This window comes from Erinaceus europaeus, chromosome 7 (genome assembly GCF_950295315.1).
Source record: "Erinaceus europaeus chromosome 7, mEriEur2.1, whole genome shotgun sequence".
NCBI lineage: Eukaryota > Metazoa > Chordata > Mammalia > Eulipotyphla > Erinaceidae > Erinaceus > Erinaceus europaeus.
In genome coordinates, this window is record NC_080168.1 from 128,780,095 (window position 1) to 128,807,979 (window position 27,885).

General features: G+C 44.6%; 1 protein-coding gene and 1 long non-coding RNA gene across 3 annotated transcripts in view; one reads left to right on the forward strand and one right to left on the reverse strand.

The window, feature by feature from the left end:
• AMDHD1 (amidohydrolase domain containing 1) overlaps window positions 1–25,814 on the forward strand; it is a 32,355-nt gene extending 6,541 nt beyond the window's left edge. The window contains exons 2-9 of one of the 2 annotated variants that reach the window (XM_007523202.3): window positions 4,972–5,078; window positions 8,460–8,524; window positions 10,928–11,205; window positions 13,613–13,838; window positions 16,033–16,157; window positions 20,716–20,809; window positions 22,205–22,365; window positions 24,724–25,814. In XM_007523202.3, the coding sequence (XP_007523264.1) occupies window positions 4,972–5,078; window positions 8,460–8,524; window positions 10,928–11,205; window positions 13,613–13,838; window positions 16,033–16,157; window positions 20,716–20,809; window positions 22,205–22,365; window positions 24,724–24,811 (1,144 nt within the window). In that variant the 3' untranslated portion in view covers window positions 24,812–25,814. Of the gene's footprint in view, window positions 1–4,971; window positions 5,079–8,459; window positions 8,525–10,927; window positions 11,206–13,612; window positions 13,839–16,032; window positions 16,158–20,715; window positions 20,916–22,204; window positions 22,366–24,723 lie in introns of those variants that run through there. The other variant, XR_009550885.1, reaches the window with a different exon arrangement.
• LOC132539539 (uncharacterized) lies at window positions 9,280–13,744 on the reverse strand. Its single transcript, XR_009550896.1, has 2 exons — window positions 13,608–13,744; window positions 9,280–9,350 (listed from the first exon to the last, which is right to left on the reverse strand). It is a non-coding gene; the product is annotated as an uncharacterized LOC132539539 (long non-coding RNA).
• Window positions 25,815–27,885: the final 2,071 nt, after the last annotated feature.

Sequence of the window (27,885 nt, forward strand, 5' to 3'; positions counted from 1 at the left end):
TATATGTGGATGTATATGTGTGTGTGTGATTGTGTGTGTGTGTGAGTCTGTGTGTGAGTGTGTGTGTGTGTGAGTGTGTGTGAGTGTGTGAGTGTGTGTGTGAGTATGTGTGTGTGTGTGTGTGAGTGTGTATGTGTGTTTGAGTGTGTGTGAGTGAGTGTGTGTGTGTGTGAGTGTTTGTGTGTGAGTGTGTGTGTGAGTGTGTGTGTGTGAGTGTGTGTGTGTGAGGGTGTGTGAGTGTGTGTGTGTGTGAGTGTGTGTGAGTGTGTGTGTGTGAGTGTGAGTGTGTGTGAGTGTGTGTGAGTGTGTGTGTGAGTGTGTGTGAGTGTGTGTGTGTGAGTGTGTGTGAGTGTGTGTGAGTGAGTGTGTGTGTGAGTGTGTGTGAGTGTGTGTGTGAGTGTGTGTGTGTGAGTGTGTGTGTGTGTGAGTGTGTGTGAGTGTATGTGAGTGTGTGTGTGTGAGTGTGTGTGAGAGTGTGTGAGTGTGAGTGAGTGTGTGAGTGAGTGTGTGTATATGTATGTATGTGTGAGTGTGAGTGTGTGTGAGTGTGAGTGCAGCTGCCCAGCAATCAGAAGGGCGTAGGGCCCTCTACAGCACTCCCTAAAATACTATGGGGACCCTCACCTCACCTGTGTCAGTTGGCCTGAGAGTTGCTTTCTCTCCCTCCCTCCCTTTCCCTTCCCCTCTCTCTCCCCTTCTCTTTTCCCCCTCCTACCCTCCCTCTCTCCTCTTTCCTCCCCTTCCCTCTCCTTTTCCTCTCCACTCCCTCTCCCCTCCCTCTTCCCTTTCCTCCCCTCCTCTCCTTACACCCTTCCTCTTCCCACCTTTCCTTCCTCTTCCAGCCTTCCTTCCCTCCCTCCCTCCCAGAGAGGCACAGAGGCCATAACACCAAAGCTTCCCCCGGGGTTTGAGCTTGAACCTGGGCCACACACACGGAAAAGCAACACATTGTCCAAGTGAGCTATTTCCATCTGGCCTTCCTTCCTTCTTTCCTTTAGTGGATAGAGACAGAAATAGGGAGGGGATGGGGAGGTAGAGAGGAAAAGAGACACCTGTAACACTGATTCACCAGTGGAGAATCTTGCAGGTGGGGATGTGGATTGGGGGTTGGGGGACTTGAACCCAGGTCCTTCAGCATTGTAACATGTGTGTTCAACCAGTGTGCCACTGACTCTTCAATCAAACTACTTTTATCTGGCCCCTTGAGATTTTCTTTTTAAAACAAAATTGGGGGCTGGGGGAGCACTGGTGCACCTGATAGAATGTACACATTACCTTGTGCAAGGACCTGGGTTCAAACCTCTGGTCCCCATTCTCTAGGGGGTAATTTCAGTAGCAGTGAAGCAATGCTGCCTGTATCTCTCTTTCTCTCTCACTCTCTGTCTTCCCCCCTCAATTTCTCTCAGTCTCTATCCAATAAAATATAACAAAAAAGGGGCAAGACAGTAGTGTACCTGGTTTAGCACACATAGCACCAAGTGCATGGACTGGAGCAAGAATCCCGGTCCGAGCCCCCGGCTCCCCACCTGCAGGGGAGTCGCTTCACAGGCGGTGAAGCAGGTCTGCAGGTGTCTGTCTTTCTCTCCCCCTCTCTGTCTTCCCCTCCTCTCTCCATTTCTCTCTGTCCTATCCAACAACAGTAATAATAACATTAACAACAACAACAACAGAGAAAATATGGCCTCCAGGAGCAGTGGATTTGTGCTGCAGGCACCGAGCCCCAGCCATAGCCCTGGAGGCAAAAAGAAAAAAGAAAAAAGAAATTTCTGAACCCTCTCCCTACCCCTAACACATTCTCTCTGTCTTTCTATATATCTCTCTTGCACTATACCTATACATATACATCATATACATATATATCATGTACATCATATACATATACATCATATACATGTGTATATATATATATATATATATATATATATATATATCATTGTTGCTTCACCTGAGCAGAATAACTTTTAAGAAAGAGAACCTGGATTCCTAAGGAGCAGAGCCAGGGTAAAGCAGGCACCACCCTCTCAGGAAGTTTTCTCACCACCATTTCACCGCCACCCCCTTTTTTAAAATCATCATTACAGTGGGTGGAATTTTGAGAGCTTAATTTTCAGAAAGCACTTCTTCAACGCTCTTGGCCTAAAGCTTAACAGATATGGAAAACATGTGACTATGTTTTGGAGTGATGGAGAATCAAGGTGTAGTCACCAGAAGACATTTCCATCAGACGTGCTGATGTCCCTACTAAATGTGAATAAAGAGACAGCCGGAACTGGGGAGAGTGGACCCGGAGTGGGACTGAGGCAGCGTGCCTGTCTGCAGCAGTGCAGCTGTTGTGCAGGCTTGACTGAGTCTCACCCCTTATCTGAGGCTGCTTAGGGTTGTGTTAAGAGTCCAGCATCTAGAAACCGCCTGTTTATTTATTTTAAAATAATACAGGAATAAAGCATTCTCAGTGTTACTATCAAAATGTTGTTAAAAACCAGCCCACAGAATGCACAATTACTTAGAAAGTTAAGAAAGTATCAACTGGCGGGGGAGGCTGGGTGGTAGCACAGCGGGTTAAGCACACATGGCACAAAGCACAAGGACCCAGAGTGAGGATCCTGGTTCGAACCCCCAGCTCCCTACCTGCAGGGGACTCGCTTCACAGGTGGTGAAGCAGGTCTGCAGGTGTCTGTCTTTCTCTCCCCCTCTCTGTCTTCCCCTCCTCTATTTCTCTTTGTGCTGTCCAACAACAATGGCAACAATAACAACAATAATAATAATAACAACAGTGATAAACAACAAGGGCAACAAGAAGGGAAAAAATAGCCTCCAGGAGCCAAGATTCATGGTGCAGGTACCGAGCCCCAGCAATAACCCTGGAGGCAAAAAGAAATAAAAAAATAAATAAAATAAATTTTTAAAAATCACTCCTTGCCAATGAGGACACAATTCTGATAGAAGGGCGCGTGTGTGAACACTAATCCTAGGCAAAAATGCCATTTCTCTCTTTCTTATTCAGGGGGTATTGCTGCAGTTTCGTACTACACTACACCTCCACTGCTCCCAGCCACATTTCCCCCCTTCCCTTCCTTTCCTTTCCCTTTTTATTTGATAGAACAGAGAGACATTGAGAAGGGAGTGGGAGACAGAGTGGGAAAGAAAAGAGAGACACCTGCAGCCCTGCTTCACTGCTGCTGAAGTTTTTCTCTGCAAGTGGAGACCCAGGGCTTGAACTGGAGTCCTTGCACATAACATGTGTGCTCTACTAGGTGCACCACCACCCAGCCCCTAATTGGAATCCTTTAATTGCCAGAAAAATGCAGTTGGTGATGAAGAACTGTATTAATCAGGCTACCAAACAAAATGTCAAACTCCAGTGTCCTATACTGTGGGGCCTTGCATAGGCTGAGGTTGAGCATGGTGTGGACCACTCGCGGGGACCGCCCACAAGTGCCTGGAAGTAAAGCCACCAGTCAGTCTCCCCCACCCGGGGTCGAGCAGGGGAACCTGCCTGACAGGTTCTAGTCCCCCTACCAGTGTTTCTCACCTACACAAAGACCCACCTACCCCCTCTGGACTAGCTGGTGGTTTCACTTCTGCATTCCCCAAATTAGCTCGACCACTTACCCAACGGTTACTGGAAAGACCCCCACCATTTCTCTATCCCCTGCTGTCCTGACCATGTAAGGCATTCCTTAACAGACCTCGCCTTTCCCCTACCACCCTCTAAAAACTCTGCTCTGCTGCACAATTAATGTACTATTCCAGCAATGGTACCCTGGGTGATCTCTGATTCCGTCTCTTACCGAGGTCTCCAGAAAGAGACCCCAGCGCACTGGCCCCTGCTGCCCTCAGCCCCCACCTCTAGTGCGCAATAGGGTGGGTTAGCCGACCAGTCTGACAGAGGAGAGGGTCCACAAAGGATCCCGACATTACGGATTCAAAATTTGCCCTCCCCATAATTCTTTTTTTTAAAAATATTTGTTTATTTATTCCCTTTGTTGCTCTTGTTGTTTTATTATTATAGTTATTATTGTTGTCATCGTTGTTGGATAGGACAGAGAGAAATGGAGAGAGGGGGCAGACAGAGAGGGGGAGAGAAAGACAGACACCTGCAGACCTGCTTCACTGCCTGTGAAGCGACTCCCCTGCAGGTGGGGAGCCGGGGCTCGAACCAGGATCCTTACTCTGGTCCTTGCACTTTGCGCCACATGCGCTTAATTCGCTGCACCACCGCCCCATTCCCCCTCCCCATAATTCTTACAGCCTTTTCTTTGCTTTTCATCTAGTTCACTCCCCAGCATTACTCTCAGGTGACCCAAACTACTTTAGTCCCATTGCTCACCTGTTTTTCACACCATTTTCCATTTCTTAAGTTTATAAGCCCTGGATCTCAATTTCAGAAATACTAGTTTGCAGTGAGTGACCAAGACCCAAATCAATAGGGGCTGAAGCAAAGAGTAGTTTGTTTTCCTCTTGTGTAAAGACATAGGACAAACAAAGCCTCTCGGATTAGTTGGAGTCCATGCTTCATGGAGTCCCAAGGACCTGGGTCTCCTGTCTCGCTCTGTCTTGCTCTGCCCTCCGTCCCAGTCACACCACCCTCCAAGATGGCTGCTCCCTCCCTGCTCAAGTTGTCTATGTTCCGACCACTAGGAAGTAGGAAGGGAAAGCTCCTGTTTTCTAGAACTTACCCACTTGGCCACACCTAGCTGGAGACTTGGAAATATAATCTCTATTTTGGGATGTTCTGTTCTTCTACAGTTTAGGGGCGTATGACTGTGAGGCAAAGCAACACTGATCATAGGGCACAACTAGCAGTCTCTGTTACAAAATATCAATTTTTGTCTTGGACGTGGTTACAGAAGGAAAAAAAATAAGTATTGACTGACACCAAAAGACAGCAGTGGCATATTTTAAATTACGGTCAGATGTCTCACCATATCTACTCAAATTCTAGTATTATGCTTTAATTTTCTTCTCCAGGGATGGACTTATAAAAGCCATTGGTCCTGCCAGTGCAATCCAAAGACAGTTTTCTGGAGACACTTTCGAAGAAAGAATTGACTGCTCTGGGAAATGCGTCTTGCCAGGTTATTTTTTCTTTTTTTTTCACTGAAACAGCAGAGTAAAAAACTTTCAGTAATATAAAGAAGGGTAACAGCTTGTTTTAAGATAATATTAAGATATAGTAATAGCTATTGTGTAATGGTACTGACATGTCTAGTTGCTTTACAAACATGTTTCGCGGTTCAATTCCTGTAATAGCCCTGTATGTTATTTACATAGTACAGAGTAGGAAACTGAAATTGAGAGGTAAACTGTCTTATGCAAGATTGCTACACGGGCATATGGCAAGCGAAGGATCAAATTCATTCACTGATTTCACTTCTTCCCACTCACATGATGAAGGGAAGCCAGGTTTGTTGTGTCTAGGCTTAAAGCTGTGTGCAGAACTTTACCAATTAACTTAATTTCGATAGCAAACAGGGCAAGCTTTCTTTAATACCAGAAAACACTCTAGAATTGTACCACGGCGAAAAAATGATCCATCTCTTGGTGGAAAATACAAACTCCCTGGAGATATCATTGACGTTTACTCACCGTCATTTCCTTTATTAATGGCATTTTATGGTTTCATATAGTAATCATCTGAATTTTTTTTTTTTTTACAAATGTTGAGTTTCACACAAATGTTGGGAGTGGGAGATATATATTTAAATATTTTTAATTTACAGTTTAAAGCTGTGTAAGAGACAGAGCTCCTACTTTTTGGCCCCAGGGAGTCAGGATAAAATCCTATGAAAAAAGAGCAGACTATATAGAAGGCAGTCTGGATAACTACCAGATGGTTTCACTCACACGTGGCATCTAGAGATCAGATTCACATGAACTTGCCAAAAAAAGAAAAAAAACAGAAGCAAGCAAGCAAACTGTTTCTAAGACTTGTGAGAACTATGGCGGTGGGGGCCGGGCGGTAGCACAGCACACTGGGTAAGAGCACATAGCACTAAGCACAATGACCAGCATAAGGATCCTGGTTTGAGCCCCCAGCTCCCCACCTGCAGGGGGGTTGCTTCACAAGTGGTGAAAGAAGTTTGCAAGTGTCTCTGCCTTCCCCTCGTCTCTCAATTTCTTTCTGTCCTATCCAAAAACAACAACAATGGGGGGGAAGATGGCTACCAGGAGCAGTGGATCAGCAGGGCAGGCACTGAGCCCCAGTAATAACCCTGGAGGCAGAAAGAACTGTGATGGTTATCGGTGGGAAGGTGAGGATACAAGACATTGGTGTTGGGTGTGGTGTGGAGCTCTATACTGTCATCCTATGTCTTCTAACAGACTATTAACAAAAAATGAAAAAGAAAAAGCACAGTTTGGATTGATTTTAACCCAGTGAGAACTGCTAATGAGTTATCTAATATAAAAGTTATTTTAATTCTTCAAAAAAGGTACTCTTTTATTGAAGTGTACTTGGTAAAGTGGAAGTATTAAAGACTGCTTTATAGTTTCTGTTTAATTAAAGTGAGTTTATTTCTTGAGAAAAAGATTCATCTTCTTGATTTTACAGTTTCCTTCTCAGAACTGAGGGGAGGGATTGTAATCTTATGCTCTGACACCCAGATTATTCCTCAGAGATAAAGTCCTCGATCTTACTGAATAGATTTGACATCCTGTTTTTATTTTATTGATGTTTTTAATTATTTTTTTTCACCTGCAAACCTGATTCACCGCTTGTAAAGCCACCCCCTGCAGGTGGGGAAGCAGGGGCTTGAACCGGGATCTGTTGTTAAAATTTCGGAGGCTCTTGCCGGGCGGGTAGCTTCACTGCGGGTAACAGAGACGCAGAGACAACGGCTGGGCAGGACAGCTGTATTTCTTTTTTCAGGAACCACGATTCATAAACTAAGACAAACTAATCACCAAACAGAACTCTGCTGTCTCTCTGCGGCGGCACAAGCACTCTTTCTTTTACTCTCGAACTCAGGAACCCTCGAACTCTCTCACTCTGGAACTCTGGAACTCTCTCTTACTGGGGAACCCTCTGAAACTCTCCAACCCTGGAACTCTGGCGGGTTTCCTAGGGGCGGGGCCAAGCGGGCCCGCAAAATTAACAGGACTGATGCAATTCTCTTGGCGGGGGAGAACTAGAACCCAATGTAAAGCATACAACAGGGATCCTTATGCCAGTCCATTAGCCTTGCACCATGCACGCTTAGCCCACTGCACTACTGCCCAGCCCCGACATCCTGTTTTTAAATCTTGCTTGGTAAGCATGGATTTATGGGGCAAATAGAGCTGTACTTCTTTTTTTGTTTGTTTCTTTAATGTTTTCTTTTAAAATTTTATTTGTTTATTTGATAGAACAGAGAGAAACTGAGAGGGGTAGGTGGGAGGGAAGAGAGAGAGAGAGAACCACAGCACTGTTTCACCACTTGTGAATCTCCCTTTATGCAAGTGGGGAACAGGGGCTTGAACCTGGGATCCTTGCACACGGTAATTGGACAGCTTCTTCTTCCCCTCCTCCTTCTCCTTTTTAATTTTACTGTCACCAGGGTTATTGCTGAAGCTCTGAACCTGCACAATGACTTCCATTCCCAGCAGACCCTCCCTCCCCTCCCTACCTCCTCATCCACCTTTCTCTCTCTCTCTTTCCTCCTTCCTTCCTTCCTTCCTTCCTTCCCTTCCCTTCCCTTCTCTTCCTTTTCTTTTTCTTTTTCTTTTTCTTTTGTTTTCTTTCTTCTTTTATAGATACTGAAGTAAAGGAGGGGGGTGGATAGAGGACGAGAAAAAGAGATTGCTGCAGCTGTGCTTCACCCTCAGGAAGCTCCCCCTACAGGTGGGGACTGGGAATTTGCGCCTCAGTGACTGCATAGCCGCGTGTGGATACCAAGTGTGACAGTGCCCAGCCCCAGCTGTATTTCCTTAAGGGGCATTTTCACCATGCTGAGTGACCCTTATCCCTTAGAGCCTTCTAGAGCAGCCATACGGAGAGACTTCTTCTTCTTCTTTTATTTAATTTTTATTTATTTTCCCTTTTATTGCCCTTGTTTTTTTATTGTTGTTGTAGTTATTGTTGATGTCGTCGCTGTTAGATAGGACAGAGAGCAATGGAGAGAGGAGAGGAAGACAGAGAGGGGGAGAGAAAGACAGACACCTGCAGACCTGCTTCACCGCCTGTAAAGTGACTCCCCTGCAGGTGGGGAGCCGGGGGCTCGAACCGGGATCCTTACGCCGGTCCTTGCGCTTTGCGCCACGTGCGCTTAACTCGCTGCGCCACCGCCCGACTCCCGGAGAGACTTCTTATTTCCTCTCTATCTAGAAAACTATATGGCCACTCGCATTCTTCCTCTGCCCACCTTCACAATGGCTACGCACAGCCATGTTTTTCCCCAGAGAACTGTAGTGTGGTCTGTCTGCTATCCAAGGGCATTCTGCTTCTGACCTTTAAGCAGTATCTGATTTGTTGCCCACAGGTTTGGTGGATGCGCACACACATCCAGTGTGGGCTGGCGAAAGAGTTCACGAGTTTGCAATGAAGGTAAATGCAACACATGGTGGAAAAAAAAAATGAAACAAGTCGATGCAAGTCCTTGTCTAAGTAGCTGATCACTGTCAGGCTTTGTCACACGTTATCCGATGGATCTTTTTTAGTAGCCTGAACTATGGAGAATAAATTACAGTAAAAAATAATTAATACATACATACGTAACTGTCTCAGTCAGATCTTTATACGGCACATAGATGTAGCAATACTTCTAAGTAAAACTAAGAAAAAAATTGACTGTAGATCCTTTCTTTTAAAACAGATTATTTTTCCTCCTTCCCCCTGCCCTCCCTTCATTCCCCTCTACCACTCTTGGTAGCAAGTTACTGTTATTACTAATGTATTTATTTACAAAATCCCTTTCCCCCTGCAGTACTGGGAGGAGACTCCCTTGTTTCCTACATTCCTGGGGGCCAGCTAGTCTTGTCTGTGTGCAGATACCTCTTTAGTAGGCTTGTTTTTTTTTTAAGTTTTATTTTATTTACTTATTTATTTATTATTTGAGACACACACAGAGAAAACCAGAACAACACTTTGGCACATGCAATGCCAGGGATCAGACTTGGGACCTCATGTTTATAAGTTGAACATTTTTTTTATTTTTAAAATTTCTTTTTGGGGGGATTAATCATTTACAGTCAGCAGTGAAATACAATCGTTTGTACATGCATAACATTACCACATAACAATACAACCCCCACTAGGTCCTCCTCCGCTATCAAAGTCCAACACTTAACCTACTACACTACCTCTTGGGTCATATCCTGGTAGCCTTTGAAGGATCTCCAAGAAAACTTTGAAAATCAGACTGAAGCCTATCCTGAAAACAAAAACAAGAACATTTTATTAACAACAAAAATAAAATATTTTGTATTGTTCTGTTTGGGCTAGGAAATAATGAGGTTGCTTGAGAAACATAAAATGTGGGATTTGGGAGTCACTTCTCACCCACAGTCAGTGTATATACCCTCCCGTGTGCTGGTTTCACAGTGTTTACTTTCATCGACTTCATTATTATTAAAATTTTGTAATTATCTTTACCTATTGGATAGAGACAGCCAGATATGGAGAGAGAAGGGGGAGATAGAGAGAGAAAGACAGACACCTGCAGACCTGCTTCACTACACGTGAACTTTTCTCCCTGCTGGCGGGGACTGGGGGCTTGAACCTAGGTCCTTGCGTATTGCAATTAATGTGCTCAACCAGGTGCATCACCACCTGCCCCCCTTTCCTAGACTTCATAACAGAACAGTTTTAGATAAATGGCAAAACTGAGCAGGAAGTCCAGCAATTTCCCCTATGCTGATGCCCGCCCACGCGTGGCTTCTCCCACTATCAGCGTTTCACTTCAGAGTCATAAGTACACCTGTCACAACGATGGACCTGCACTAACACATGTGCCGGTGATCCTTTCCATGTGCTTCTCTCTTGGCGCTGCTCAGTCTGTAGGTTTGCACAAAGGCATGTGGCCGCCTGATAGAGTTGTGCAGTATAGTTCCACCATCCTGAAAACCCTCACTATTCTATCTGAATCGTCTCTTACCTCGGACCCTTTTCACGGTCTCCACAGTTGGGGTTATTCCAGAATGCCAGGCAGTTTAAATCACACAGTATACAACCATTTCAGGTTGACTTCTTTCATGCACCTATGTGCAAACTGGCTCTGTATCTTTTCTTTATACTTTCCTTTTTACTTTATACTTTTGTGTGGTTTCTTGTTTGTTTGTTTGTTTTGCCTCCAGGGTTATTGCTGGGGCTCGGTGCCTGCTCTACGAATCCACTGCTCCTGGAGGCTATTTTTCCCATTTTGTTGCCCTTGTTGTTGCACTTGTTGTAGTTGTTATTGTTGTCATAGCTGCTGTTCTTGGATAGGATAGAGAGAAATCAAGAGAGGAGGGGAAGACAGAGAGGAGGAGAGAAAGATAGATACCTGCAGACCTGCTTCACCGCCTGCAGGTGGGGAGCTGAGGGCTCGAACCAGGATCCTTACGCTGGCCCTTGCACTTTGCGCCATGTGTGCTTAACCCGCTGCACTACCACCCAGCCCCATGGTTTTTTGTTGTTTTTTTTAAGTATATATCTCAACAGCTAAACTGGGTGTTTTCAGAAACATAAATTTACTTCCAATATCACCAGTCTACCTACTTCACCAAATTAGAGTTATGTTTTAGACTTCTCCACTAAATCACAGAATTTGAGAGCCAGAATAGCAGCCTTGCCCAAAAGGTGCCCAGCCCCACCGCCCCTCCAGCTTGGCAGAGGGGGTGCCCCCCCACTCCTCTCCTCTGATGGGTGTTTTCACCGTGAGCGCTTCCTCCCTGCCGCCCCCGGGGCGTTTACATTCTGTAGACCTGCCCGCTCGCATTGGCCCAGCCTCAGAGCGCTCCGTGTGTTCAGTTGGCAGGAGCCACCTACATGCAGATTCACCAGGCTGGAGGAGGGATCAACTTCACGGTGGAGTGCACGCGCCAGGCCTCCGAGGAGGAGCTGTTCCTCTCGCTCCGGCAGCGGCTGAGCTGCATGCTGAGCGCCGGCACCACGCTGGTGGAGTGCAAGAGCGGGTACGGCCTGGACCTGCAGACCGAGCTCAAGATGCTGCGGGTGATCGAGCGCGCGCGGCGGGAGCTGGACATCGGCATCTCGGCCACGTACTGCGGGGCGCACGCAGTGCCAAAGTAACTCAGCCAGGGCACCCGGGCTTCACTGTGGGCACCTGAGTCTGCCAGGTGGTGGTGGCGCATTTGCACTTTATGATTATTATTATTGACAGTTTTTTATTTTATTTATTTATTTGCCTTTTGTTGCCCTTGTTGTCTTGTTGTTTTATTGTTGTAGTTATTATTGTTGTTGTCGTTGTTGGACAGGACAGAGAGAAATGGAGAGAGCAGGGGAAGACAGAGAGGGAGAGAGAAAGACAGACACCTGCAGACCTGCTTTACCACCTGTGAAGCGACTCCCCTACAGGTGGGGAGCCGGGGGCTCGAACCGGGATCCTTACGCCGGTCCTTGCGCTTGGTGCCAAGTGCGCTTAACCTGCTGCGCTGCCGCCCGACTCCCGCACTTTATTACTTTTATTTCTATTTTTAAAGATAATTAACTTATTTTTGAGAGACACACACACACACACACACACACACACACACAAGAGACAGCTACGTAGAGAGAAAGACCTGAGTTCTTCTCAGTCTGATTTATTCAGTCCAGGGATTGAACCTGGGACCAAGGAGCCTCAGGCATGACGTCTGTTGCATAACCATCATCCTGTCTCCACAGTCCCACATTTGCACTTTAAAGCAGAAGCCTTTGGAAATGTGTTCTTTATTCTCAAGGCCTATCACTTGGAATAAATAGTTTTTGGTAACCCCACCACCAGTTTTTGAGCCCTTTAATAATGTAGAAAGAAGCGTTTGGATAACAAAAGAAAAAAAGGCAGGCCTTTTAAACTTTAAGGTCCTTTAAACTTAAAGATAGTCCAGCTAGGAGATGGCATAGTGCTTATGCAAAAGACTTTTATGCCTGAGGCTTCAAGGTCCCCAGTTCAGTCCTTGGTACCATCGTAAACCAGAGCCGAGCTATGCTCTAGTTAATAAAAACAAATACATAAGAATGATAATAACTAATTATAGATAGTCATTGAAACAATTCTCAAGGACACTTGCGTTAAAGCACTTCAGAGGGTAAGAGTAACAACTGGTGTGGGGGAGATAGGGCAGCAGAAGGGGCACCCCCACTTTCCATCCTGGGGACCACTGCAAGCCAGACCTGAACACTGACCGTTGTCACGCACAGCAACAGAAGCCTCTCTCTACTGGCTGAGCCACCACCAGATCCTTTAATGATGCTTGTTCTGTGTTTCAAGCATTCATTATCTGGGATTATCAGAGCTTAAAATCGCCCTGACTTTTGGCACATCCTTTCTATAGAAACAGATTTTTTTAATGGGATATAACAGCCTGCAGGAAATACAAGCTTTGGAGTGATTACCCAACCTGGGTTCAAATCTACTTTAGCTGCTTGCAGCTGAATGGTTTTAAGGGCATTACTTAACTTTTTGACCATGAGTTACTTACTGGTAAAGTAAAAAAAATGACACCTTATTCTATACAACTGTCATGAGATTAGAAACAGCATATATAAGTACCTAGCTTCTCACAGTTGAGCCCGAGACACCCACCCAAATGGGTTTAGTTGGCTCCAAGTCCTCTGTGTTGCAAACACTGTTGAAGTTTTACAGAAAATTTCTCAATCTGTCAGTGAACATCTGAGGCCTGTATTTTGATACTCTGTGATAAAATCTGATGTTCAGAGTTTACTAGACGCGTCTAAATAAGATGTCCAAAATCAAGTGGCCAGAAAGTGGTAGAGTGCCATATCTGTCTAACTTCAACCCCCACCCCCCACTCTTTTTAAAAATGCTTCAGTGTCACCTCCCATCCTCTTTCTGCACATCTCCAAATGTTGAGACAAGAAGATAGAGGCAGATGCTTCTAGAAGGAGTGTGGAGGGAGAAAATGGTAGGGAGGGTGATATTTGGGTCCCAGTAAAGAGACCCAAAGTTAGGTTGTCACAGAAGTATCACGAGTCCTTGCAATTGTCTTTGACAAGATTGTTCTATCTAGCTTTGTTGGCAACTCTCAAAGGCCACACGAATGTCCAGAATGAATAAACCATGTGCACATTTAGGGCCCAGTCCATACAGAAGTCTTCCCAATACCTCTGCTATTTAGTTAGGCAAGTCCCATTGTTAAAGTCCTGAGTTGTAATTTTGATTTTTTCTTTTACTTCTCTGAGACAAAAGATTTTTTTTTTTGAGGGGGAGGTGAGGTGAGGGGAGGCAGCTCAAAGTGCCAAAAACAAACCAACAACCACAACAAAACCCCACTTTTCTTTTTATTTTCTTTTTATTTTTTTAATTATCTTTATCTATTAGACAGAGATAGCCAGAAATCGAAGGGGAAGGGGGTGATCGAGAGGGAGAGAGATAGAGACACCTGCAGCCTTGCTTCACCATTCATGAAGCTCCCCTCCCCATTTTTTTTTTTTTTAATATTCGCCCAAGGTAATTTCATTTTCTTACCTTAGAGGGAAAACCGCTGCTGAAGCTGCTGATGACATCGTCAACAACCACCTCCCAGAGCTGCAGGAGCTGGGCAGGAGAGGAGAGCTGTACGTGGACAACGTAGACGTCTTCTGTGAGAAGGGCGTCTTCGATCTGGATGCCACCAGAAGGATTCTTCAGGTTGGCAAAGATACCGGACTGCAGATTAATTTCCATGGGGATGAACTCCACCCCATGAAAGCTGCTGAGGTGTGTGGAACTTTTGCTTTCCCTGTGTTGACACTCATGCTATGGGAAACGCGTTCAGAGTTTCTTCACAGGTACAAGGAACCTTCTGAAAAGATCGAGGCTGGGGACATTTGTTTAAGCAGTGTATAGACTGATCTGTTTGAGCCTTGAAACTTACGACCATTATTAGAAATGTACTTTTTGGGCTGGAGAGACAGTGTAATGGTTATGCCAAAAAAGAAAAACAACTTTCATCCCTGAGGCTCTGAGGTCCCAGGTTCAATTCCCCACACCGTCAGCCAGAGCTAAGCAGTGTTTTGATTAAAAAGAGAGAGAGAGAGAGTCAGGCGGTAGTTCAGCAGGTTAAGTTCACATGGCACAAAGCGCAAGGACCCGGCTCCCCACCTGCGGGGGGGGGGGGGGGGTCACTTCACAGGCAGTGAAGCAGGTCTGCAGGTGTCTGTCTTTCTTTCCCCCTCTGTCATCTCTTCTCTCTCAATTTCTCTCTGTCCTACGCAACAACAATGACAGCAATGACAACAACAATAGCAACAACAACAATAAACAACAAGGGCAACAAAAGGGAAAGAATGGCCTCCAGGAGCAGTGGATTCCTAATGCAGGCACCAAGTCCCAGTGATAACCCTGGAGGCAAAAAGAAAAAAAAAAAAGAAAGAAAAGTATTTTTGTTGTTGTTGGGTGTTTGTTTACCTTTATCATCCCTCTCAGTAGTGCTTGTAACTTTGTGATTTCATTTACTAAACTTACAACCTATTTGGTTGTAAGAAAACTAGCAGAATCAATTAATTTCACATGCTGCTTCTAGGATCCCTCTGCATCAGAATCCAGATGAAAAAGGCTGGGGTAAAGGCTGGGGGTCAGGCAGTGGTGCACTGGGGTAAGAACATAGTATGAAGCACAAGGATCCCGGTTCAAGTCCCTGGCTCTCCACCTGCAGGGGGCGGTCACCTCACAAGTGGTGAAGCAGGTCTGCAGGTGTCTGTCTTTCTCTGTCCCTCTCTATATCCTCCTCCTCTCTCAGTTTCTCTGTCCTGTCCAACAACAATAACCGCAACAACAGCAGTGGGAAAAGACAGCCACAGAAGCAGCGGATTCGTAGTATAGGCACCTAGCCCCAGCGATAACCCTGGAGACAAAAACAAAAAAAGTAAAGACTTATTTTATCGCACAAGAGAGATTTACAGGGAGATGATGCAGAGACAGGCAGGTAGTTTTAAAATAATTTTGAGGGAGCGGAGATAGCTCATCTGGCAGAGTCCAAGTGAGGCTGTGTGTGAGACCTTTCCCTAGCACCTGCAACGCTACATGGATAAGAAAGCCATACTGTGACCTCTCTCCTTTCTCTCTCCCTTTTTTTTTCACCTCTCTCCCTCTCTCAGAAAAAGCAATGTATGAAAAATTGAACCTGAGGGGTTGACTGAGCTGTATGTCATGTGTGAGGCCCTGGATTCACTCCCCAGTGGTACTACATTAAAAACATTTTAGGGGGCCGGGTAGTAGTGCAGTGGGTTAAGTGCATGTGGTATGAAGCACAAGGACTGGTGTAAGGATCCTGGTTCAAGCCCCCGGCTCTCCACCTGCAGGGGAGTCGCTTCACAAGCAGTGAGACAGGTCTGTAGGTGTCTGTCTTTCTCTCCCCCTCTCTGTCTTCCCCATCTCCCTCAATTTCTCTCTGTCCTATCCAACAGCAGCAGCAGCAGCAACAACAACAACAACAATAAACAACAAAGGCAACAAAAATGAAATAAAAATGGGAGAAAGTGGCTTCTAGGAACAATGGATTCATAGTGCAGGCACCGAGTCCCACTGATACCCCTGGAGTCAAAAAATAAATAAATAAATAAATAAATAAATAAATAAAAGTAAAAAGGTTGGGTCATGGAGATGTGGTTAAACAATAATCATTATGCTCCCAAGGTCCCAGGTTCAAACCCTCCACTACTGTAAGTCAGAGCTGAGAAGTGCTCTAGGGGAAAAGATGGTTTTGAAATAGCACACTTGTTAATTTTCAAATGAATGTCCATTATAAGTTCTTTATCTACATAGGGGCTTGTGATTACAGAAAGTGGCTAGCGAGAAATCGTAGTAGAGTACTGTTCACTTTTGTAAGAAAGCCTGTCTATGTATTATGTACTATGTCGACTTGTCGGCCCTGTGATAGTCACACCTCTTTCTCTCTGCCTGTTCCGCTCAGCTCGGGGCTGAACTGGGAGCACGTGCCATCAGCCACCTGGAAGAAGTGAGTGATGAAGGGATTGCTGCCATGGCAACGGCCAAGTGCTCTGCTGTCCTTCTGCCCACCACGGCCTACATGCTGAGGTGACGCCACTCTCATCCCCCAGTACAGTCTGTGAGGAGTACAGACTTAACTCTACATTGTTCTTCTATGTCCTGTGACATGCAGATCAAGAACACTTAGCTTGGGAGTCGGGCGGTAGCGCAGTGGGCTAAGCACAGGTGGCGCAAAGCACAAGGACCAGCGTAAGGATCCCGGTTCGATCCCTGTGAAGGCTCCCCACCTGCAGGGGAGTCGCTTCACAGGCGGTGAAGCAGGTCTGCAGGTGTCTATCTTTCTCTCCCCCTCTCTGTTTTCCCCTCCTCTCTCCATTTCTCTCTGTCCTATCCGGCAACGACGACAACAGTAATAACTATAACAATAAAACAAGGGCAACAAAAGGGAATACCTTAATTAATTTTAAAAAAAGATAAACAAAACACTTAGCTCATGGGAGATAGCAACTCTGGAGTGCTGCTCATGAATGAGTTGCCTCTGAGTGGTCATTAGGGAGAGTGGCGCTTCCCTTTCCCCCCAAGTTTTTCTTTAGATTTATCCAGTTTTTTTAAATATATTATTTTTAAAATTCATTTAATTAATGAATTTTGTATTATTGCCAGCAGGTTGTTGCTGGGGCTTGATGCCCGCACACTACCACTGGCCATGTTTTTCCTTTTTCCCCCACCCTTTATATTATGTTTGATAGAACAGAGAGAAATTAAGAGGGGAGATAGAGAGGGAAAGAGATAGATATCTGCAGACCTGCTTCACCACTCATGAAGCATCCCCCGTGCAGGTGGGGACGGGGGCCTCTAACCCTGGGCCTTGTGCATGGTAATATATGTGCTCAACCATCACCTAGCTCCCTGCATTACTTTCAGATTGGAAAAACAATGAGATAAATGTTTTAGTTAGACACATACATAAAATGTTAGGGATGTGTAGTAGTATTCAGAATCTTGCGTGAGCTGCTTTCTAAGAGGGGATGAGTGGTTTACAACAATTCTCTCAAATGCTGGGGGTAGGAAAAAAGAGGAGACAAGGATTTTTAAAAATCTCCTCAGGAATTTTGATGTGTGTCCTGTAGGAGGAGTGGAGCACACTCAGTCCACCTTTCATAACCCCTTTTGAGCTTATTATTTTAAGTATGAGGCCGAGGCCTTTTGAGGCATTCAGTGTCCCACTTCCAGGGAAGCCCTTGTGTTGACGTCCTAGGACCAGTTCCGCAGAGATCCTCTGATTCTCTCAGGAGCTCCTTTTGTGCAGTTGGGGTGTGTCATTGTCAGGAGCAGTTCTGCAGTTATGGCTGTGGGACAGTGGTTCTCAAGGGCAGTTTTGCTCCTTGGAGACATTTTTGTATTTCTTTATTGGGGGGTTAATGTTTTACATTCGACAGTAAATACAATACTTTGCACATGCATAACATTTCCCAGTTTTCCACACAACACTACAACCCCCACTAGGTCCTCTGCCATCCTTCTTGGACCTGTATTCCCTCCTCCCCCCCACTCACCCCAGAGTCTTTTACTTTGGTGCAATACGCCAAGTCTTGGAGACCATTTAACTCCTTTGGATGTGACGGCTAGGAGGTGCTATTGGCATCTGTGGGTAGAAGCCGGGGTGCTGCTAAACCCCCACAGTCCCCTGAACAGCGCTCCAGGATTCATGGTCATCCAACCACAGATCTGAACCATGCCAACGTTGAGAGACTCTGCCTCGGGAACTGAAAACCCAGGCTGGAGGTAACTTTTTTTAAAAAAAATATTTATTTTATTTATTTATTCCCTTTTGTTGCCCTTGTTTGTTGTTAAAATTCGGCGGCTCTTGCCGGGCTAGGTTCACGGGCGGGTAACAGAGACGCGGAGACAACGGCTGGGCAGGGAAGCTGTATTTCTTTATTCAAGAACAACGATTCATAAACTAAGACAAACTAATCACCAAACAGAACTCTTTGCGGAGTTGTCTCTTTGCGGAGGTGCAAGCACTCTCTCTTACTCTGCAACTCAGGAACTCAGGAACCCTCTCTTGCTCTCCAACTCTGAAACTCTGCCACTCTCCAACTGTGGAACTCTCTCTTACTCTGTAAATCTGAAACTCTGGCACTCTGCAACTCTGAAACTCCAACTGTGGAACTCTCCAACTCTCTCCCTCTGGAACTCAGGAACTCTCGCACTTTGGAACTCTGGCGGGTTTCCTTGGGGCGGGGCATTAACAGGACTGATCCAGTTCTCTCGGCAGGGGAGAACTAGAACCCAATGTAAAGCATACAACACTTGTTGTTTTATTGTTGTTGTTATTATTGTTGTTGTCGTTGTTGAATAGGACAGAGAGAAATGGAGAGAGGAGGGGAAGACAGGGGGAGAGAAAGACAGACACCTGCAGACCTGCTTCACTGCCTGTGAAGCGACTCCCCTGCAGGTGGGGAGCCGGGGTTCGAACTGGGATCCTTACGCCGGTCCTTGTGCTTTGCGCCACCTGTGTTTAGCCCGCTGCACTACAGCCCAACTCCCATGGAGGTAACTTTTATAAAGAGAAGAAAGGAACATCTCAGCATTTTTCTCAACTGTAGTATGATTTTTATAAGCACATGGATATAGTATTCTAGTATCCTCTGTGACTACTATTATTCTTCTCTTTAGTTAAAGAGTAGGCACTTGGTGATTATTTATTTATTTATTTATTTATTTTAAAAAGAAGACATTAACAAAACTGTTAGGATAAGAGGGGTACAACTCCACACAATTCCCATCACCAGAACTCTGTATCCCATCCCCTCCCCTGACAGCTTTCCCATTCTCTACCCCTCTGGGAGTATGGACCCAGGGTCACTGTGGGATGCAGAAGGTAGAAGGTCTGGCTTCTGTAACTGCTTCCCCGCTGAACATGGGCGTTGACAGGTTGATCCATACTCCCAGCCTGCCGGTGATTTTTATTTTTACCTTTTTTTTCTTTACTCTTCTTGTTTCTTTCTTTCTTGGTCTCCAGGGTTATCACTGGGGTTCAGTGCCTGTACTACAAATCAACTGCTTCTGGAGGCTATTTTTTCTCTTTTGTTGTCCTTGTTGTTTATCATTGCTGTTGTTATTATTATTGTTGTTGTTACTGCTGTTGTTCTTGGATAGGACAGAGAGAAATCAAGAGAGGAGGGAGAGGGAGAGAAAGATAGACACTTGCAGACCTGCTTCACCGCCTGTGAAGCGACTCCCCTGCAGGTCAGGAGCTGGGGGCTCGAACTAGGATCCTTACGCTGGTCCTTGTACTTTGCACCACATGCGCTTAACCCACTGCACCCGGTGCCCCCTGACAGTTGGTGATTTTTACCTCAACACCACCCCTCAGTCAGGGAGGCCTACCAAGGCTGATGACAACAGAATGAAGGTATCGGTCAAGTCAAACTCACATTCCACAGCATGAGAGATTACAGAAACATTGGAATCCCCTCCTCTCTCAGTTACTCTTTGTCCAACAAGAACAGCAGCAGCAGCAACAACAATAATAATAGCAACAACAACAGCAACAAAATGGAAAAAATGGCCACAGGAGCAGTGGGTTTGCAGTGCAGGCACCGAGCCTCAGCGATAATCCTGGAAGCAAAAAAAAAAAAAAAAGAATATCTTGCTACTACTAGATAAAATCTGTCCTCAATACTTTACTTTGTATCAGGGTTTTGCCTCATGCCCTAAAGAATGAATTAACATTTTGCAAAGGAGGTCAAGGAAACACCCAGTCTAGAAGTGCAGACATTTTCTGTTTTAGATTATTCGACTTTTAAGATGTTAAAGTGGGGGAGTCGGGCTGTAGTGCAACGGGCTAAGCGCAGGTGGTGCAAAGCACAAGGACCAGCATAAGGATCCCGGTTCAACCCCCCCCCCCCTGGCTCCCCACCTGCAGGGGAGTCGCTTCACAAGCGGTGAAGCAGGTCTGCAGGTGTCTATCTTTCTCTCCTCCTCTCTGTCTTCCCCTCCTCTCTCCATTTCTCTGTCTTATCCAACAACGACAACAACAATAATAACTACAACAATAAAACAACAAAGGCAACAAAAGGGAATAAATAAATTAAATAAATATATATTAAAAAGATGTTAAAGTGTCTATAGAAATGTTTGTGTTTCCCCCTATGGAAAAGAGGTAGGTAGAGATAAATATAAAAAATTGCAAAGTGACATTGTAATTACAAGTTTTAAGTGTGCATCTTTGAGAATCTGTGTATGCACTACATTAAGTTCACCACTAAAAGTTCAATTCTATTCCTCATCAAACAAATTAATTTTTTATTTTGGAGTCTTGAAAATGTTTCTTACAGTTGAAAACTAGTCACACACTATGTTTCTCTTCCTTAGCAAGGATATCTGAATAGATATGAAGGTTGCCGAGATAACCCCAAGTGAAAGAAGTAGGTCAAGTCGTTTCAAAAGCAGAGTCACAACAAACTGGAGTCCTAGGATTCCTCCTGACTCCACCATTCACCACTTTGAGTTTCTGTCTCTTATTCTAGAACATGAAAGGATCAGCCATTGTAAGTCCATTTCTGTTGTGAATGTCTCTTCTTCAAAAGTTTCAATTCTAGAGGCTGACATATTTTTCCCATTTTCCTTCTGTTAGGCTGAAGCAACCTCGAGCCAGGAAGATGTTAGATGAAGGTGTAATCGTTTCTCTGGGCAGTGATTTTAACCCTAATGCCTATTGCTTTTCAATGGTAATTATTACTACTTTATCTACATAGAGACACAACCTGAGAGGGGAGGGGGAGGTTTAGAGGGAAAGAGATAAGACACCCGCAGCCCTGCTTCACTACTCGTGAGGTAATTATTTTATCTTACTTGTTTTCTTTTTATTATTGATTTAATAATGTTTGACAAGACTGTAGGATAAGAAGGGTACAATTCCACACAATTCCCACCACCAGAGTTCCATATCCCATCCCCTCCACTGAAAGCTTTCCTATTTTTTTATCCTTCCTGGAGCATGGGCCCAGGGTCATTATGGGGTGCAGAAGGTGGAAGGTCTGGCTTCTGTAATTCCTTCTCCGCTCACTGGACATGGGCGTTGGTGGGTGGATCCACACCCCCAGCCTGTCTCTGTCTTTCCCTAGTAGGGCAGAGCTCTGAGGAGGTAAGGCTCCAGGACACATAGTTGAAGTCATCATGCAGGGAAGTCAGGTTGGTATCATGGTAGCATCTGCAAATTGGTGGCTGAAAAAGCATTAAGATATAAAGCAGAGCAAATTGTTTAATAGTCGGGAACCTAAAGGTAAGGCTATAGCAGATAAGATTTGGGGTCTTTATTTTGGAAGAATCTAGTAGGTCTATTCTAGGTATAATCCAAGGAGTCCATGACTTTGCCAATTTTGCATGAGCCTGACAGCTAACATGCAGGTAGATCCAAGGTATTGTCTGGGGAGATTATGTCAGAGCCGGAAATAGGACTAGAGAGGTGGATTAGGGCAGAGTAGCTCCTGAATATGGGAAAAGTATATAAATATTGTTAACCTTAAAGCCTTTTGATATTTTTCTAGTCTGTCTTTCTGTACTACTTATCTACCAGGTACTGCATATGTACCAAGAGGATCAAGCATTTTAACTACTACATTTACTGTTAAAGTGCTAAAAGTATTTTCCTGTGAAACAAGAAAAGAAGATCCAGACAGCACAAGTGGCTATTTCTGTACCACGTAAACTCCACTAGGCATAGACTGAAGATGGAAGGCTCTGGTTGCATTATTTCATGATTCAACCCTGGCTATTATGATTTAAAAAATAACCACTTTCTTCTCTCAAAGAAAAGCATTGACCTACATAAGTTTAATGAGTGAAGGAGGATGTGAACTTAACTTACATAGTTAAGTGGCCTTAAAAAGTTATCAGTAAACCTTAAATACACATTTGAGGTATGTAGGGGTGAGAATCTCTATAATGAAGGATTCTTTCCAAAGCATAAGGATCTTGATGTATAGATTTAAACTTTCCCAAATCTGTTTAGTTCATCCCAGCTACACGTCTTACAACCTCTACTTGTGCCATAGTGTGGAATGTCCTGGGTAGCAGCCGCCATCTTGTTACTTTCCTCCACCAACTTCCTCTTCCTGTCTTAGCCAATGGTGATGCATTTGGCCTGTGTAAACATGAGGATGTCCATGCCTGAGGCACTGGCTGCTGCCACCATCAATGCAGCATATGCACTGGGGAAATCGCACACACACGGGTCTTTGGAAGTCGGCAAACAGGGAGATCTCATTATCATCAGTTCACCCAGGTAGGCATTCTCCCAGCTGATTTTCTGCCTGTGTCATGGTATACCTCATTTCAGCTCCCATCCCGCTAACTGTTACTGTCAGACTCTGTGTAGACACAGAAACTTACCTTCACCTTTTTCCACCCACAGGATCTCTCCAAGCGTTCTGTTTGCAGGGCAAACCCAGGTTTCCTGGTCTCTTCATTTGTCTTACATCATTCACACTCCCTAGGCTTCTGCTTCGTTTACCTGGTCTTTGGACTTGTGTCCTGGAACATGTGTTTTTGTTTTCTGCCTGGCTTCTGACCTTCTGATTGCACTGGGCCACACCAGCTCCCACTCCAGCTGCTTTCTCTGGTTCTGTTCCATGTCTTCCCTGGCTTCTCATTCCTGTTGGATCCCCATCCCCAGAGCCTTGCTTCAGTTTTTCTCTTCCTAGTTTCTTATTCCTCACCTGCAGACTGCTACCATCTGGCCTCCAATATCACAGTTGGGATCTTACTCTAAATGTTAAAAAGTTGCACATTCTGTGGATTCTTGATCCTACTATAGCTCTTGGACCTCATGTTCATAAGAAGAGAATGGGGGGTGATGGTGGTGGTGGTAATGCACCAGGTTAAGTGCACATCATGTGTAGTGCCAAGGACCGGCTCAAGGATCCCGGTTGGAGCCCCCTGCCCCCCACCTTCAGGGGGTCACCTCGCAAGCAGTGAAGCAGGTCTGCAGGTGTCTGTCTTTCTTTCCCCCTCTCTGTCTTCCCTTCCTCTCTCCATTTCTCTCTGTCCTATCCAACAACAACGGCAGCAGCAACAACAACAATGGGAGAAACGGATGGGCCAACAGGAGCACGTAGTGCAGGCATCAAGCCTCAGTGCTAACCCTGGTGGCAAAAAAAAAAAAAAAAAATCATTCTGTCTACTGAAAATAACACGGATGTTACCATTCATACATCACTGAATTAAATACATTTTCTCTCTTATCTTCCTTCCTTCCTTCCTTTCTTTTTCTAGAGACAGAGAGAAAATAATCAGGAAGGGGGAGACAGAAAGGGAGAGAAAAAGATAAGACACCAGCAGCACTGCTCCACCTGTCATGAAGGTTCCTCCTGTAAGTGGGGACCAGGGCTTTGAGCCTGTGTCCTTGTAATGGAAATTGTGTGCTATACCACCTGGCCCCTTGAATAAAATGTTTGAAGATTACTGAAACTGTGTAGTTAAAACAGTATTTGACTTATCATAAATTAGAGAAAACTGTACTATTAAAAAGTCTAGATGACATGGAGGTGGCACAGTATATAAAGCATTCGACTCTTGGGACCTCAAGCATGAGGACCCAACTTTGATCCCTGGCAGCACATGTACCAGAGTGATGTCTGGTTCTTTCTCTCTCTCTCTCCTCCTATCTTTCTCATTAATAAATAAAATTTTAAAAATGTCTAAATCCAGGGGCTGGGTGTTGGCACACCAGGTAGAATATAAATTACTATGTGCAAAGACCAGGGTTCAAGAGCAAGCTTCCTAAGTGCTGGAGCAGCCCCGCCCCTGTCATTTGTCTCTCTGTCAAAAAAAGAAAGAAAGATAAAAAAACAACAAAAAAAAAGGCTTCCAGGAATGGTGGATTTTTCATTTAGGCTCCACACCCTAGTGACAGCCCTGGTGGCAAAAACAAAACAAAACAAAACAAACAAACAAAACACCTAGATACCAATGGATGATTGCTGGTCCCTGTTTCAGGCGCCAGATGCCGGGCTAGCTTCACGGGTGTGAAAGAGATGGCCATGGACTCATGGCTGAGTGGGACGCAGTTCAGTCTTTATTGAGCGGGAATGCAGTGTGATCTAGCTATCTCTAATCACAATCTTGTCCTATATATATATCTCCTGGGCCGGAAGTGTCAGGTCAGAAGAGGAAGTATGTAGGATAGGGGGTGGGGAGAAGGAAAAAGTGTGCAAACCAGTGGGGATTAAACCAGTGCGGGTCTCAAAACAGTGATGATGTAAATAGACCACAGCGGCAAAAGCAATGCAACAGAAGGGGTCTTAGAAGCAGAATTTACAAGCAGACCAACAGATGATTGTAAAAAAAAAAAACAAAAAAACTGTATTTTTAGGGCTGGAGTGACAGCATAATGGTCCTGCAAAAAGTCTTTCATGCTTGAGGCATCAAAGGTCCCAGGTTCAATCCCCAGCACCACCATAAACCAGAATTGAACAGTTGAACACTGCTGGTCTCTCTCTCTCTCTCTCTCTCTCCATATGTATATTTCTATCTTTATCTCTCTCAATAAAAAAATAAAAATAAATTAAAAAAATAGAAAAATAATATATTAAAATCAGTATTACTGACAGTTTTTTGACTTGCATGTTTGGTTTCTTTCTAGGTGGGAGCATTTGATCTACCAGTTTGGAGCGCATCATCAATTAATTGAACATGTTATAACTAAAGGAAAAGTTGTCTATAAAAAGTGACAGTTCTGGCATTTGTAAACTGCAGTAAGTCAATAGGAGCTGTCTTAAGAGTTACAGTCTCTTAGTGTACCAGAATGAGGCCTCTAAGCCTAAATAAGTGTTAATCCCCTTGAAAATCCCAAGACTGACTAGTCTAAACATGTTGCACCTGCAGATGTCAACAGAGAAGCTCAGTTGTGGTGACAGTACTCCAAGAGTGACTCCTTTTCTACAGATTTGTTACAGAAACTGAAGATTAGTGCAATGTAGTGTCGCCAAAGTGCCTTTGTGGGGAAGAGCAGATTGGCAATTGAATAGACCTGGCTTGAAATTCTCACTTTATATCTGCTTTTCAAATTTCAGTCTTTAAATAACATTGTGGGGGGGGGGGGAAGGACTGTGTGTGGGTGGACAATCCATGTGCTACAACCCAAATTAAATCAAAATATAGTCTTCTGGGAGTCAGGTGGTAATGCAATGGGTTAAGCATATGTGGCGCAAAGCACAAGGACCGGCAGAAAGATCCCGGTTCGAGCCCCCGGCTCCCCACCTACAGGGGAGTCGCTTCACAAGCGGTGAAGCAGGTCTGCAGGTGTCTGTCTTTCTCTCCCCCTCTCTGTCTTCCCCTCCTCTCTCCATTTCTCTCTGTCCTGTCCAACAATGACTACATCAATAGTAACAACAATAATAACTACAACAATAAAAAAATAAGGCAACAAAAAGGGAAAAAATATATATATAGGCTTCTGTTATAAGCAAATAACTTTTCATTTCCCCATGTGGTTTGTCTTTCTCAATGTCATTGGAAGGCACCAATGTCAAATCTCTCTTTAGTCCTAAGCACCGAGCTCATAGCAGAATTCCAAGATTCATTATTTCAGTCATGGGTACAAAGGCCTTTTTGCAATGAATTTTCCACCAAATCCAGTAATGTATTCTTGAGAAATTGCTTTTGTGTTTTGATCCTCCACTTTACAAGTGTATGAAAAATATAGAGATTTCAATAAATATTTGCTCTCATTATTATGGTTGCTTCTTTACAGCTCAGGAAGCAAATATGCTGCAGCATCCAGGAAAGCTTTTTGGGAGACGGACAGTTACAGAATTATTCGTAAAGAGTAGAAGACTATAGGGAGCCAGGTGGTAGCGCAGAGGGTTAAGTGCAGGTGGTGCAAATCACAAGGACTGGCATAAGGATCCTGGTTAGAGCCCCTGGCTCCCCACCTGCAGGGGAGTCGCTTCACAGGCCGTGAGCAGGTCTGAAGGTGTCTGTCTCTCCTCCTCTCTGTCTTTCCCCTCCTCTCTCCATTTCTCTCTGTCCTATCCAACAACGATGACATTAATAACAGCAACAATAATAACTACAACAATAAAAAAGTGGAAGACTATTTACACAAGTAGGTGTTTCTAAGGCCATGTAAGTTTACTTGAGTCTTTTAAGATGTTTTAATTATCTTAGCCAAGCTGCATTACCAAACTTCATCCTACTTAAAAAGAAATGACCTGAGAAGTAAACATTGATAGTCAAGATTATTGTCCATTTCAGATTCATAGAGGACGGAGCAATGAGGCGTTCCTATGTTCAGTATAGATGTGATCAAGGCCAAGTAGAGAGCATCATGGTTATGCAAAGAGACTCTCAAGCCTGAGGCTCCAAAGTCCCAGGTTCAATCCCTTGCACCACCATAAGCCAGAGCTGAGCAGTGCCCTGGTAAAAATAATTTTAAAGAATAATAATAATAATAATAAAATAATAGATCTGATCAGCATCCCTCTTGCTGGACTATGGTAACAGTGCATCACTGGACTTTGGCTATCATTCTCACTGGTTGGAACTTCTTAAAATTGGGGTGCCATTGAAGTTCTTTTTAATGAATTGGGAGTGGTTCTTTTTAATATTATTTATTCCCTTTTGTTGCCCTTGTTTTATTGTTGTAGTTATGATTGATGTCATTGTTGTTAGATAGGACAGAGAGAAATGGAGAGAGGAGGGGAAGACAGAGAAGGGGAGAGAAAGACAGACACCTGCAGACCTGCTTCACCGCCTGTGAAGCGACTCCCCTGCAGGTGGGGAGCCTGGGCTCGAACCGGGATCCTTAGGCCGGTCCTTGTGCTTTGAGCCACGTGCGCTTATCCCACTGCGCTACCACCCCACTCCCGGGATTGTTTTTGAAACACAAGTGGTACTAAAAGAATAATTTGATTTTTTAAAATATTTATTTATTTCCTTTTTGTTGCCCTTATTGTTTTTATTGCTGTTGTAGCCGTTGTTGTTAGATAGGACAGAGAGAAATGGAGAGAGGAGGGGAAGACAGAGGAGGGGAGAGAAAGACACCTGCAGACCTGCTTCACGCTTGTGAAACGACTCCCCTGCAGGTGGGGAGCCAGGGCTTTGAACCAGGATCCTTACGTTGGTCTTTGCGCTTTGTGCCAAGTGCGTTTAACCAGCTGCGCTACCGCCCGAGTCCCGGAATAACTTGATTTTAACTATAACTATAACTATATATTTTAACATAGTAGATACTTTTGTTATGCAAGTGAACATTGTCCCTTATAGAATCCATTGGTGGAGAGGGTAGGAGGTATCAGGTACTGGAAGTCTAAGTAGAAAGCTCTTCAGCTGGCACTTGAAACGTTGAGATTCCCTACTCTGTGCTCTACATTGGGCTAGATAAACATTTCTTTTCTCAACTTTTTAAAGTTACTGGCTACTATTCAAGAGAAAAATTCAACTTCTTAAAAACAGGCAGTCGGGTGGTAGCGCAGCGGGTTAACCGCAGATGGCGCAAATCACAAGGACCGGCTTAAGGATCCGGGTTCGAGCCCCCGGCTCCCCACCTGCAGGGGAGTCGCTTCACAGGCGGTGAAGCAGGTCTGCAGGTGTCTGTCTTTCTCTCCCCCTCTCTGTATCCCCTTCTCTCTCTATTTCTCTCTGTCCTATCCAACAACGACATTAATAACAACAATAACTACAATAATAAAACAACAAAGATAACAAAAGGAATAAATAAATAAATATTTAAAAATATATTTGAAGAAGTCATTAAAAAAAAAACCTGCTGTACTTCTAGAGAATGAACCCATGGCCTTGTGCA